Below are 15,794 nucleotides of genomic sequence, written 5' to 3'. Positions count from 1 at the left end.
GGGAATCCTGTTATCTTACACATTATGAACTAAAGTCAGCTGGTAAGCTGTTGAGGTGAGCCCTGTGGCATAGGTACTAGACTGTAATGCCAGAGAGAGCATAAAGCCAAGCATGGCCAATCTGTCCAGAAGTGTATGAGCTGGAACTTCCAATACCTTCCACCAGCCTATGAGTGGGACTGGTATACTTAGCACACAGCTACAGAACTCGTTACTTTTACTCTACTGCAAAAACAAGTCTTCTAGTTTGCATTTCTCGTATTTCTGATTTATGAAGGGAAATCACACTCCACACCTGTGTCATCAGCATCCACTACTCCCATATGCAAAGCGTGTTATCATTAATATGACTTTTGTAGAAATAGTACATTTGTAGTTATTTTACTCATGCCCTAGAGTATATTAGAGGCCCCCTGGACCATCAGCAGGAGAGGGAGCGGTAGTAGACACAGTTTGCATGCTGCAGACACAAGGCAGTTTATTTCAAACGTTTATTTCAGCTAGGGTTAGTTAATATTTCAGCTGTTGAGACATTTCACTGTCAAAAGGTCAGCTTATAGGCTGGTACTGCAGCTGCTGTGAAATGCACATCTCACAATTCTCAGCCATCCATTTATTTGACTAAACATCAAAAGAAATGATAAAAGTAATAACAGCACTTTGAGTGCCAAATGTTACCACAACTGCGGCAAAACTACCAAGTGTCCTATTTTGGGGGGCTACAGTACAAACACTAATGTTTGTTGAGTGCACCTACAGTAATTTTCACCAGCCCTGTTGCTAGCTGAACTCCATGCGAATTGTAGTTATATGTTGGCCGCAGCTCCCATTACATACAGTTACTGGCAGAACACCGTAGGATATTGTAGATTGGGGTGGTTGTGGCTAATCTTTACCACCCCAGCTATTGTAAAGATCTGTACATGTCCTGAGCAAACAAACGTAGACAATAGGGGGAGGTAAATAGCTATTGGGTAGGGAAGGGGAAAGATGGGAAGGATGTTTTGCCCCCTGGAAGAAATCCTGGAGACACCTTAGCCCTTAGGGTATGCCAAGGTCCAATTATTAATTACTTTAAAAAAAATTAAGGAATGTGGTTGGAAAGGGGTTTACTTAGTAAAGAAAAGTGTCTGGGGGCACGTAGAGGAACCACAGGTAGTTCCCAGGTGATCATTTTCAAATCAAAGTTTAACTTATAAAATTCCTGTTGTGCCAGGGTTGAATTCATTTTTAGAGCCAGTGTTCCAAAATGTTACTATGGAAGCAGCAATCATAATTCTGTAGCTACATGAAACCACTTAAGAACAAAAGAATCATGCTTTTTTATCATAGGTTTTGTTAATTAGGCGTACATTTGGCAGAAAGGGGATGACAAAGGGAGAAAGGTATGTAATGTGAGAATAATGAAGAGTAGGATGTAATACAGAGTGCATGGTAGGAAACGGAATCATTTTATGTGCAGTAAAAAGGCAGCGTGAAGATGAGGGCATGATATAATAAGGGCAGCATACAGGTTGTGGAAAAGGGAAAGTGTGAAAATAGCCGTTTAATTGAAAATATATGTTTTAACATTAGTGCCATGTAAGATCTGTAAACAAGCTTTTGTTTAGAACACACTGCGGTCTTTAAGCTAATTTACAACAGACGTGAAATGCCTCCAATTCTCTGTGGAGTAGGGTACAATTAGCACGGAGGGGAATGGCGTGAAGCTAATGACTCGACTGAGAATAAGAAATTTGAGGTCCTGCATTACCATGGAACTGACAAAACCCACAGAAAAAATGGCGAGAAGGCAAGCAGATACTGACATGTCCAATAAATACTCGAAATAATCATATAACTGTGTAAATCACTTCAAACCATCTGGATTGAGTGACTGAGAGTTATAATCTCATTATACTATTAGCAGAATTACTGATGCCTGAGGTCCCCATAATGAGAGAAGCTGTAAATAGCGCTCATATATTTAAAATGAAAGAGAATCTGCATTGTTTCCTTAGAGTTTTTATGAATAAGGACATTTTGGCCTTCCTGCCCATTTCTTCATACCTGTGAATCTTCTATATCAGCTGACCTTGGGCAATTATGATTTGCTTCGCTTTATTATTTTATTTCATATAGTGTTATAGTTAAGGCTATATTAAAATCAAGGACACGTTATTTTAGAAATAGCAGTAAAATTATAGGAGCCCAGGCTAGCTGTTTCTTTGTCTCTGGTTGTAATAGCTTCTGCCCAAATCTTTGGCCTCATAGATTAGTACAGAATGAACCACACAGCTGGGAATTGTCCAGATTTGGCCCCAGGGTCTCCAGGCCACTTTCCTCTTTCTGTGGGTAGGGAGATTTGACCATTTGCCCTCCCACTCTGTTTAAGGATTTCTGAGGCTAGCGATGCATAAAACAATGGCACGCACACTGCCCACTTTGCTACCCATTAGCAGAACCGTTAACAAGTATAGAAAGGGCAACATTCAAACTTATTAAAACAGCTGTGCTGCCTTGACATATTTGGGGTGCCAAGGTTAATGTAAGAGATGCCAAGGTTAATGCTGCAAAAAATCAGTTTAACAGGTTGGTACATATGTCACTAACCTGCCTTTTCTTTTAATTTAATTTTATACAGACCTGGGCAGGCCATCTGACACACCAGGCCAATGCTCAGTGGGCTGCTGGCTAACAGTTGCACTAGATATGCTTGGCCACAGGGAGCTTGCAGCCACACATATCCTGCTGTCTGCTGCACTTACACCATCAGCCAACCTGTGGCCTTAAAGTGCCAGGGCCACCTGATCGTCACCAGTCTGGCCCTGACGTTATAGCTTGTCACAAGCACAAACTTAACTTCACAAAATCACTTTGACAGGAATATGAGCTTGAAACGTCACTATAAATCATCCTCTGTGAGTTCCCGACGGGAGTGGGCTGGCCACTGGCAGAGGCAAGGGCCAAGTGGGGTCATGTAAACCACAGTAATTGTGCACAGTGCACAAGCAAGGAAGGTAAGGTTCAAGGTAAAGTAAGGCTGTGGAGGTGTGATGTGTGATTACATGAGTATGTGTAAGTGTGTATGTGTAAGTGTTAGTGTGTGTTATAGTGAGTGCGTGTGTAAGTGTCTGTGTTAGTGTTTATGCTACTAGGGGGCGCAAAAGACCTTCCCTAGGTTCTCTATCATTATTATATTTTATCTATAGCTTGCCTACAGATGAGGGAGAAAAATAACAGTTGAATTACCAATATAAAAAAAACACCAGAACGTTAACAAATATAACACATACGGGTACGGAAGGAAAATAACATCATTTTATTGCGAGCTTTCTATCTATATTTTGGGTTTGGGGGGAGCATGAGACAAAAGGCTTGTAATTACCTAAAAGAAGAATCTCCAGAAAGGTCCTATCCTGTAGTGAGGACCCTTTTTACCATTATAACCTGTGCAGCTGTACACTAGAAAAGCTACGTTGCAAGATGAATATTCTGCTTGTTAATTTATATGTATTTTAAAGCATAAAAATTAATAATGTACCCCAAAAGACTGTTGTGATGTGTAACAATGACCTTCTTTGTTCTATTTCAATACCAATTCTTGCAAAAAAAGGAAAATGTCATGCCATTAACTATGGGCGTCTTTTTTTTAATGGAATACAGCTGGGTTTATATTCATGACATGAATGATTAGACGTGTCATATGTGAGGCTAACTGGGAATAAAGCAGCTGTAATAAAATATAAAGACATGATAGGGTGTATTTATCACCACATAAAACAAGCTGGCATTTTAATGTCTTAAGCCGGCTGGTGTACCCATTGATCTTACAAAGTTTTGAGCCCGAGCCTGGGTTTTATTTCCCTGGTATATATATAACTCTTTTGTTCCCCTAAGTTCTTGAAAATACTGTCCACGTTTTATGTTTATCACTCTACAGATGGGGAGTCCTGTTCTGCAATGATTGATTTTCATGGCTAAATAACTCTATACATAATTAAACATGCATGGCTTTGAATAGCTACAAATTACAGGCTAACAAAAACAGCTGGTCACATGCTTTTCTGTGCTGGACCTGTTGGGCTGCTGGCATCATGTATGCTTATGGACATTTAGGTACAGCCATTGCTAAAGGAGCATCAAAACATCTGGTGAGGAATAACATGCTCCCCAGATACACACTGTCCACAGCTCCTCCTCAGCTATAACTCACAAAATCCTGTCTATTCCACAATGCTGGCAGTTCTATGAGGCCTCCTCCCAAGTGGGAACCTCTCTGGGAGGAGAGGAGCTTCAGCTATCATTGGATCTATTCGCTCTGCTGGTACCAACATGGACCTCTGTCAGCACTTACCTGCTCTGCGCAATATTTCCAAGAACACAACAATCCCATTCCACCATTCTACCCCAAAATGATGACAAACCAGTACACGCTAGCAGGAGGGAACATATCCACATATAACATTACAAGAGAATCAACAAATCATACTTCCAAACACATACATCTCTGGTGTAACTCAACTGTGCCGAGTTCTGTGCTAGATACATTGCATAAAAGAACACACATGAACATAGTCCTTAGGTACTTGTGACACGTTAATACCCACCAATACACGTATTAGTTCTCTACAGGCCTTGCTGATACCTGTTAATATTATTTTGCTCTGTATCAAGATGATCCCCTCAAACAGACCCACATAGGGTACATTCTTGCTTCTGCATGTCTAACTTAAGTATGGAAGTGATAACGCTAGAGGCTAAAGTCTTATTCCATATTCTTATTTTTTTTACTTCTGTTTTTTTTCTTTTTTGAACTGCCGATGTTTAGACATCTGGTAGAGCCTAAAATTCATCTTACAAGTTCATCTGGTAATTCCATCAAAAGTGAACTGCATTCTCTGATAAGCGGCTTAGGGATGTGACAAGAGAAGATGACATTTGAGTCAGGAAAATCTATTACAGGCCAGCAATTGAAGATTTAGCAGCAACCATATGCATGTCACATACTCTGAGCCAACTGGATGCGCAGACGTCTACAATATGTCAGATTCATGTCTGACGCTGTTCAGTTTCTTTCACATCCATCCATTTCACAAAACCCAGCTATATAGGAATGACCCAAGATTAGAAGGGGTTATACACAAGTATATAAACCCAAGGGCATCATGTGTTGCCTTGTTAATTCACACTCTACTACAAAGAACTGGTGGAATCTTTAGGTGTTTTTTTCTAGTAGGAGATCTAAGATTGTGCTAGACGTGATTGCAACAGTGATAAAATCCCTTCTAGTTCAGATGTTTTCTGTATGGCAAGTATACAAAATGAGATGGGCTTTCTAAAATTAAGGTAAGATGTAGCCTCCAGCTAATGGAGGTACCCATTACAGTCATCATATATGTTTTGAAGATCTCAGTGGCTCATTCTTAAGAGGTAATCAAGTCTTAAGAAGTGACCTCTGAAGTCTTGAAAGTGTATGCAACACTCTACATTGGTCCACTGAATCAAGAACAACTTTGGACTATTTTCTCTTGGCCCATATAGAAATATCCATATTCAAATTAGCCACCAATCAAAAAAAAAGCCCATATGTTTCTAAAAGTTAAATAGGTGCTGTTGGAGTGGATATATTTTTTCTTTGATAAATTGTTATATAACAAAATCTCTCTAGAAATTCTGTAGTATAGGATAAAAGTGAAGCATGCATGATGTGTATCCAGCAGATGGCTGCATGAACATCATTTATTGGCTGTTGCCCTTAAAGTGCCAGGGCCAATTTTAATCACCCGGGTGGATTCCCTCTGTTGAGTACACTGGCATCCTTTGAGTTTGTCTCTCAAGTGCAAGCAGGTGTCTTTGCTTTGATACATAGCAATCTCTTGCATCTGGGGGCCACACAAAGCTATATACCACTTTCTCTACTGGTGATATACCAAGCCTTGCGGTACTGTACAAGTGCCTTTTGCTTCAGAATTATATTTGCATATATCTCCCCCTAATGTGTTTAGCTTATTTATTGGAATGTTCCTTAGGGAACTTACTCCTTTTTTGTTAGAAATTGTCTACTACTATGTGTTGGCAACTTTCTGTTAGGGAAGCTGATATTTATTCTTAATGAAATGTTCCGTCTCTACCCTGGAAAAAAATAAAACCTTTGAGAAAATCACCAGGGAAGAAGACTAGGCAGTGCGTTGCATATTAAGAATCCATGTTAGAAGTGACAATGTTATATGCTGATTGCTTTAAATAGAGATGTTGTGGGTTTGAGAGGTCCAGGTCAGCCACACCAATGATGGCTTCTGTTCTTCAAACATTGAAGCAGCCTTGAACTTATAACCTAAAGTACTTGAAAACTCACTTTCACTAACAAGCTTGGATCCAATTTCTTATGGTGTGGAAGTAGATGAGAGGGCACATTCCCATGTTGAATTCTGGGATTTCTCTACTGATCTGAAGCCCGTGACAGGCTTTGATCAAAGTCTCGCAGAGCCTTGATCAAAGTGCTTAAAGATATTGTAAGAGGATGATAGCCATCATATATTTTCAGATTTCCATTGTTCTCAAGAGCAGGAAATTGTGAAAATATTGATAAATATACTTTAAATACCTGGAAGAAATGATGTATATTTATTTCACAGTGGTGTGTGTGTAGCAACATGAACACAGTGTCAAAATACTGTTGCCATCCAGTGCATGATGACAGCTTCTTCTGTGATTGACTTTTTGATTGGTTGTAAAAGGGGAGCTAGGAGTAAAAATAAAAAAATGTGTTACAGAGCACACTGATGCCCACGGGGGGGCCAGCATGGGCTATAGTGGGCCTTGACTGTTGTGCGGAGGAGGGGTAGGCTTTTTGGCGGGAATTTTGGGGGTGGAGTTGGGGGAAGATTATATAAGTGGTTGCTTTCCCGGGCTCAGGAACCATTTTTTTGTGGTTAGCTTACCTGGTTGCGTGTCCCACCCTCCCTCCCTTTTTTTTTTCTTTTGTTTGTAGGTTTGTGTCGTTTGTCACAGTCTGTGGGGCGGCAGCTTGCCAGGTATCCAGGGGGTTACTGTGGTGGTAAGTGAATGGTTGGTAACATCTGGTGGGAGGTTCTTGGCTGTCAGTGCTGGAACCTCAGGTCAGGGTGGGGGCATCTCGGTATGTCCCTTCCTTAAGTGGCATTTGGTTATGGTACCTGGATTGCTTGGCAAGCTTGGGTGTTTATTGTATATATTTACATGTTGGTGTTTGAGTCATTGTCCTTGTTAACGCACCTATGTTTATTGTTTCAGGTTTTGGCGTGACAATGACTCTAATAAATAAAATTGGCTGTGGCCTTTTCTCATCCATATTTATGGTGTGGTGTCATTATTGGGGGGTTTGAATGGGGAGTTAAGCCTAGCCCGGAGAATCGAAGCTACAACAGTCATATGTCCCACAGCCGCATAGTGATTTTACTGTAGCCACCAATGTCTATGTAAAATCAGAGTTCTGATGCTTTCTGCAATTTCAGCTACCTGTCAGCTGTTATGTTTGACTGTGCATCACTATTTAAACATTGCCTACCTAACATTGTAATGCCTGTAATGATTTGGGTTTATTTGCTGTTGATAGTGTAGTGCTTGACACTGGTGTCTCCAACAATTTAAGGAGGCATATAGGGGGACAGGGAAAAAGGTAGGGGGCAATTATAATATATATGTTGTGCTTCACCAATGTGGTGACTGCCTATCCTCAACTAACTTTTCACTCTGATATATATGTGGCCGGTGACGTCACACACAGCTAGGAAAAGATCATGAAAATCACACTTCATCTCTGCTCTTGCCTGATGCCATAAAAAGTTGCCGACTAAAGTTAATAGGCATCCCGAAGAAGCCCTTGTTAGGTTATATCCAGGGCCGGCCTTAGGTGTCCTGATGCCCTGTGGTGAACACCCCCCCCCCCGTCATTACCCCAGAGGCAATTTGTCCCCTCTTTTGTTGTGCCACTCCTCTCCTTTCCTCCCCCTTGTTCAGGTATAGATCCAATAACAACAAAAGCAAACACAACATTGGAGGTATAGATCAACTGAATAAGAAATACAAACCATGTATTTGCAGGTATAGATTAAATGAACAACACCCGGAAACATAGGATTTCAGGTATAGATCAGCTGAAATATCACATGTAAACTCAGCATTAAAGGTATAAATCAAATAAATAATGCATGGAAACCTTAAATTGTATAGATCACAGGTTGCACACCCCAAAAGCTAGCCCTGGGACCCAGATTGCACACATAGGACTTTCCCAGCACCCTGACTGCACATATAGGCCTAGGCCCAGCACCCAGATTTCATCCACAGGACTTGCCCCAGCACCCAGATTGCATCCACAAACTAGCTTGCCCTAGCTTGGCATGCAACACTTTCAAAACACATACACTGTCTCCCCCTTTCTCATTATCTCTCCCCTTCTCGTTATTTCTCCCCATGCCTCTCCTTTCTTCATCTCTCATTATCTTTCTCCTTTTTCTTTATCTCATCTCTCCCTTTTTTATTTATCTCTCTCTTTTTCGCTTTCCCTTGGCCCCAAATAAGTTGGGTCTGTTCACTTAAAAATGAGAATGCAGGACACTTGAACATTTCTTATTACCGAGGTATTTTAACATGTAAGATGCAGCTATATGTTTACTTGTTAGAAATATCTACACATTATTACATTCTTAGAAAATATTTATAAAAATGTACGGGTTTAGGGGAACAACCAATCTATATTACTGATTCTCTTTTTTTTGCAATTGAAGTGGAATGCTCATCTTATTCCATATGCTCTGTTCTGGGTGACACTTTTAATTTACCATTCTGATAACCAGGTGACTGAGCTCCAGACAACTGTGGAAGAATGAAACCCATCCTTTTCATACAGAGAGAAAACTGTGTCACCCAAACAATATTTCTTGCAGGCAGGGTTAGTAAGGTCAAGTGTGGTAGAAGAACATCTCATTCTCTCTGCAAAAAAAAATGCTTTACAGAGACTGAAAAATATAAAATATAAGAAACCCTTGTGTACAATGAGGATGGGGGTTTACAGAAGAAATCCAATACTATTTTATAATCTCAGGGCTGCCATTTTCCCCATGAAGTACAATTTGATATTTAAAAACTGTGCAGAAACATATGATGAAAACATAATAATTTAATCCAGTGCTATATAACTGCAGTTCTGAGGTTATTGTGTGTGGATGCCACTAAGGCTCTTTTCCAGGCCCTTATTATCTCCCGCCTTGATTATTGTAACGCTGTCTTAGCTGGTCTCCCTCTTACCCGTCTCGCCCCTCTACATTCCACCATGAACGCTGCTGCCAGACTTATCTTCTTCTCCCATTGCTTTACAAACACCTCTCCCCTCTGCCAGTCTCTTCACTGGCTGCCTGTGCGCTTCGGAAATCATTTCAAAATCCTGACTCTTACTTCAAAAGCCCTTCACAGAGGTTCCCCTACCGTACATCTCATCACTAAATACACTCGGAACTGGTCTCTCCGCTCATCCAATGATCTCCTTCTATCCTCTCCTCTGACTAATTCTTATGTCCTGTCCTACGGAATATGATGGCACTATATAAATAATAAGAATTCTCTGGGCATGTTAGTCGTTTGACTCTGTAGGTTACCTACCCACCTTTACCCTCAGATTTATTAGCAGCTGGCCTTAAAGTGCCAAAACCACTTTTACTGACCATCGGACATATGGAGCAAGCCGTTGGGCTGGTTGCCGATGGCACCTTCTGTGTTCTTTTATCATCTCTTATGTGGCTTGTCTTTTAATGTACTTAATATAGACAGTCACACGCTATAAAGGCATTAGACTCTAGCATACGGCTGTACGCGTCCAAAAAGACAGCTACACGCATGTCATTTCTCGGCTACTGTCCTTAAAATGCTAAAGCCTATTTGAATCATGAGTGCTTCCTTGGATTCCTCAAACCCTAATCTCGCTCACCTGGGCAAAAGGCATGACTCTCTTAGTTAATCTAAAAGCAACCCTAAAACAGTGGACATATTCTTCAGATTTCTGACCTGCCCTATAAAATGACTAATTCATAAGCCGATTGGCACAGTTATGAAGACTTTTGCTTCAACAAAGGCCAATATACCATTAAAGAAACATAACCTGGCAGGGTGGCTCATGTTTTTTAGATCAGGCTGAACAAAGAAGCGGTCTCCATATTACATAACCATTGTAATGTTTTCAAAATTTCTTTCACCACTGCTCATGGTGCCGGCGTGAAGGTTTTTATTATATCTTTGGAGACAACTTAATTATTCCATGCACAGTGAAGCGATTTCCTTGGGCAAGGGAAAAGGTTATCTCTAGTCCAATGAACAGGACTAAAATTCTAGCGCCGAAAAGTAATTTCACAAATATTTAATACACAGCATAGAGAGTGAACTAAAATGATTGATTTTTACACAATCACATAGCAGATTAGTTCCAAGAGCAACAAATGGAATAATGTAATTATTTGTAGAGGGCAGCTTTTTACCTGTATGTCAAGAACAGCTGTTAAATGAACCCGTCACTAACATTTTCTAAAATCAAATTTCCATTTAAACACAAACATGTGTACTGCAACGAAATAACATTATGGAGCAGATATACAGAAAGGAATTAGTCTTAAAAGTCCAGGATCTTTTTTAACGCTAGCAAAGCGTTAAAAGCGTTTTTGTGACGTTAATAGAAAGCCTGGCCCTTGCTTCAGCACGTCACAAAATAGCTTTTAGCTTGGTAGATAAGCAAGTAGGTGATTTTAGTCCAATGCTGTGATGTGTGAAGTGCCCTATGTCTGACCAACACTGGGCACAACACGTTATGGATGTGGTGCCAGCTATATATAGCCCCCATAGTGTAACTGGGACAGTATGGGTCTTCAGAGTTCTCCCCTATAACCAGGCTGTTTTGCAGAAAGAGCCAACTTGCACCCCCCCCAACTTTTGACTCTAGAGTTTGTCACCCAGGGCCACAGTGTATTGATGGTCCCATGTGCAAGCTATAACCTAACCAATTTGCTCCCTGTCTAGCAATTATACCATGGTTCTTGGTGTAGCTATGCAGTGGTCTCCTCTCATATGCACCCATTACGATCCTTGATTCAGCTGCTCTGATTTCACACAATGCTTGATGACCCTCGTTTTTCTTCTGCCTTGGTGACTTTTGTTAAATAAATAATTATTAAGAGCTGTTTAGATGAAGATTTCCCTAGACTAGGAAATGTATACGTATACCTGGTGTATATATGTGCTTGCTTTGTCTCTTTCACTCACAGTCTGTCAGGGTCCATCACTCTAGTCCATTTTCACATTGCTAAAGAATCCAGCCTGGCTCTTCAGGTTGTGGCAGATAATTAATCTCAACCAAGACTTCCTGCAGCCCACTTGTCTATCCTTTGTGTCAATCATCTTAAGATAGCTCTTTATGCGCAATGTACTCTGCTTTCCTGTATTATCTGCCTGTATTCCCTGTTGACACACAAGGGTGTGAATTATAATTACATCTCGGGGCTCTGCAGGAAATTCATCTGGGATGTGTTATTTAAAGATGCAATATATGTTTCTGCGGAGATTGAGTGATAAGCAACCCTGAGAGAGGTCAACATCACGAGGTGAAATCTGTCCTCCGCAAAGCAAAACAACTATAATTACGTTGCATATCGACACGCAAAGTGTGTGTCTTAATGCCAAAATCCACATTTTTCATTGCCTAAAGTGACTTCAAAATCTAAAAAAGGATCAAATTCAAAGTAGGCATAATACAATTGTGTAAGTCTACTAGGTGAAATAAATCAGTATAAGACTGAAATATGAAAAGTTGGGAACAGAATGTACACACATGTAGCATCATAAATATATCCAAGAATTCCACAAAATTATTTCTGAGGAGTTAAAGGTAAGGAGGCGATGCAACAAAGCATAAAGAAATGCGAGCAAGGTGCCCGGTTGTATAGCTAGAGGCATTATAAGTAGGAAGTTGCAGGTGGTCATATCACTTTACAGATCACTTGTCAGATCTCAGCTACAGTATTGTTTGGAGTTCTGGAGACCCCATCTCCAGAAAGATATTGAGTTACTAAATTGGTTAATGCTTTGCAGGATGCATCATCAGGAAAGACTGATCTAAATCTGCATAGCCTAAAGGGGATAACAGAAGCAGATGAGTACATAAAGTAGGTTGGTTATTTAAAAAAAAAAATTAGGACAACATGTCATAATCTAAAACTATAGGGTCGGAGGCTTTGATGTATTGTGGGGAAGTTTTACTGAGAGGATTTTCCTTTACTGCCTCCCAGCAGAAGTTGTAGAGGCTAATACAGTGAAGGGATTTAAACATACATGGGATAGGCAACTGGCTATCCTAAAGGACTGATTAGGGGGAAAAAGGCAAACTACATAGTCCAAATGGTTCTTATCTGCTGCCAAATTCAACGATTCTGTTTGGACTGGCAGGAGCTCCGCTGTAACAAAAAAGGGACTAAACGATAGATGTGCCTTGTATGGAACTCATATTCATACCTGGGAACTCTCCAGGTTTGCATTGCTTCTCCGGGTCACCACCAGAAAACTCAGAATCGCATGAGCCGCATTGCGAAACGCCCCATTCCCTGCATTATTAAACAGCAGCATGTACCGCTATGTCAGCGGGACTGAGCCCTGACATCAGCGAGAGGGATGCAGGCCATAAACCTCCCAAGTATATATAGTTATAACAGGTAGACAAGATGGACCAATGGGTTTGTATATCTAGTTATAATGGGAAGACAAGATGGACTAATGAGTACTTATTGTTGGAGATTTTTATTGAATGGCAGCAGAGAATGATACAAAACTCTGGCACTGATGATGGTGAATGTTAATGGACGAATGCAAATTATTTCCTTGGATGTATTCAACCCTTGATTTAAACAGCATTCCTTACCTATTAAGAGAACAAACCCAACTAAGGATCAGCATTTCAAGGCTCTCTGTATTGTGTCTTACATGCAGGTGTGGGTAAAACCTTATTATGTTTTTTATTACTTTCACAGTGAGAGATGCAGATATACCATGCGTGGCCATGTGGATTCTGTGAACAGCATTGAATTCCTGCCATATTCCAACATCATCCTGACCAGTTCTGCAGACAAGACCCTCTCTCTCTGGGACGCTAGAATGGTAAGTCGGCCACACACCAGTGATTACTGGCGGAGGCGGAGGTATATTGCATCGCACCTGTTATGGTGTAAAGTGTTAATCTTATGGCTAGGACATTTTATATCGCTTTCATCACCATTTCTTTCTCTCATTATTGTTCCTTAGTGTATAGGAAAGTGGCTTATTTAAAGGTCAGCATATGGCAAGTGATCTAATTCACTGTAGGATGAAAGACTCAAATGTTCTGCTCAGCCGGTGTCACGGGGCATTAAAGGGGAGCCTGTGCAGCTGACGTCTGCCAGCTATACAGACCCTGCAGTATTGTAGATATAAAACCTTTTAATCGCCCAAAGTGGATTTCTTTTGTACATGGTAATTTGCACAAAAACAGGAAGTCTTTTAGAATTACAAAATAAAACAAGCCCTTTTTAAATGGACCCGAAGAAGCAATTCAGCATCTAATGTTTTATTAATCAGTTTGCTTTTATATCATTTCATTTGATTTAGCTTAATTTACTTACCAAATGATAAGAGCCCTATGATATATTGTTACAGAAGCTAGGCTTGCTTTTTAATATAATAAGCCTATAACAATGAGTACATGCAGAGACAGTGTATCAGAAATGTCTTCTATAGCGTGTTCCGTATTTTTCTTATGGATTCTGTATCATAGAATACGCTTTTTTTTCATGAAAATATCAGATTTGGATTATTACCATGCAATCAGGGGAATTTATAGTGAATATTATCTTGAGTGATTATTGAGGGAATTATTGCATTAAATGTATCCAAGTATACTTATGGGACAAAGGAAATCAGGTTTACTTTACCATAACCAGACATCATCGATACTATATTTTCTCTTCAGACTGAGTGAAATATAGTCAGCTTGGGAGCGCTACACCCAGAGGAACGGAAATCTTGTTAGCCCTTCTCCACAATTCTTTATATGGTTTTGATTGCTTGATACTGACCTACTTGTAGCAAAACACAGAGGTTTTCTGTGGAAGGTAAAGAAACTTCTCCGTTTCTGGTGAAAATGTTGGCTTCAACACCAAGGACTAGGGTAGCTATTAGCCTGTTCAGAATTATTAATCTAGAGGCCAATGTAAGAAACAGCCCTTGTTTATAAAGTGAGAAACTTTGTATAGTAAAGGAAGGACTTGGCAAAAATCCTAGAAGTCTGAATTTCTTCATTGAAGATTATTAATATTTAGTCATTGCTATGCAGACACCGGCTAACTCTGTGCATTTTCCAATCCTGTCCAACATGCACACACAGAAGACCTTAGTAAGACATTACTTGTATATTTTTCCTAAAGTATTTATTGTACTAGAAACTCCTAGTGACAGTACAACTAAAACACACAAAGATACTTACCCCCAAAGACAACCCCCCCCCAAGTAAAACAATTTTGTATTACGGGAGGCGGAAATACACAGGCCGAGTGAATTATATTAGGAGGTGTTAGTGGTGCATGCTACAAACATTTTCTAAACACACTAATTACTCTAATCTAAAGTAATTGTCACGTAAAGGCTGCAATTATCACGAACCATGTTAGCATAGTTGGCCTTTATGTCAGATAAGGGCCTTCTAAGACCAAACCAGACAGATAAAGCACTGCCTAACTGATATGCCTGAGATATGTACAAAAATGTAGGTGTACAAAAAAGTGTAGGCATACAGATACTGTGCAAACATTTTAGGCAGGTGTGAAAAAAATACTGTAAAGTTAGAATGCTTTTTAAAAATAGACATATTATTTGGTGTGACCATCCTTTTCCTTCAAAACAGCATCAATTCTTCTAGGTAGACTTGCACACAGTTTTAAGGAACTGGGCAGGTAGGTTGTTTCAAACATTTTGGCCACAGCTCTCTTCTGATGATTCAGTTGCTTCTCTCTATTCATGTAATCTCAGACAGACTCGATGATGTTGTGATCAGGTCTCTGTGGGGGCCATACCATCACTTCGAGGACTCATTGTTCTTCTGTACGCTAAATATAGCTCTTAATGACTTTGGATGTATGTTTAGGGTCGTTGTCATGCTGCCGAATAATTTTAGAGCCAATGCTTCCTTATAAGCATTTGCCAGTAGTTATCGTTATTGAGGAGACCATATATTCTGGCCAACTCCATTTGCAGAACTTCAGCACTAAACTTGCAAGGAACCTCCACCATACTTCACTGTTGCCTGCAAACACCCATTCTTGTACCACTCTCCAACCCTTTGGTGAACAAACTGCCTTTTGCTACAGCCAGTTATTTCAAATCTTGTCTCATTAGTCCAGAGCACCTGCTGACATTTTCCTGCACCCAAGTTCCTGTGTTTTTTGTGAATAGTCGAGTCGCTTGATCTTGCCTCCAGGTCAGAGGTATGGCTTTTTGGCCACAAGTCTTGAACACCACTTCTCCGAGCAGTACATGGTATACCAGGGTCCCACTCTTTTCTGCCAATGATGAGCTTATGGCACTGCAGGACATCTTCTGATTGCCAAGGGAAGTAAACATGATGTGTCTATCATCCTTGGCCAACCACTGTCTCTACAGTCCTCAACAACGTCCATTTCTTTGTGTTTGGACAGCAGATCAGCAAATCGCTGTCTGCCTTGAGATTTCTGCCTGGGATAGACCTTTCTGACGCAGTAAAACTACCTTGT

At 40.3% G+C, this 15,794-nt stretch overlaps 1 protein-coding gene across 2 annotated transcripts in view; it reads left to right on the top strand.

Moving 5' to 3' along the window:
* SPAG16 (sperm associated antigen 16) overlaps positions 1-15,794 on the top strand; it is a 290,439-nt gene that overhangs the window by 158,387 nt on the left and 116,258 nt on the right. For both annotated transcript variants that reach the window (XM_053470842.1, XM_053470840.1), the window contains exon 13: positions 13,026-13,152. In XM_053470842.1, the coding sequence (XP_053326817.1) occupies positions 13,026-13,152 (127 nt within the window). The remainder of the gene's footprint in view (positions 1-13,025; positions 13,153-15,794) is intronic.

The sequence above is a fragment of the Spea bombifrons genome, chromosome 7 (genome assembly GCF_027358695.1).
Source record: "Spea bombifrons isolate aSpeBom1 chromosome 7, aSpeBom1.2.pri, whole genome shotgun sequence".
Classification (NCBI taxonomy): domain Eukaryota; kingdom Metazoa; phylum Chordata; class Amphibia; order Anura; family Pelobatidae; genus Spea; species Spea bombifrons.
The sequence above is the reverse complement of the archived record's forward strand: the minus strand, read 5'-3'. Positions and strand labels throughout refer to the sequence as shown.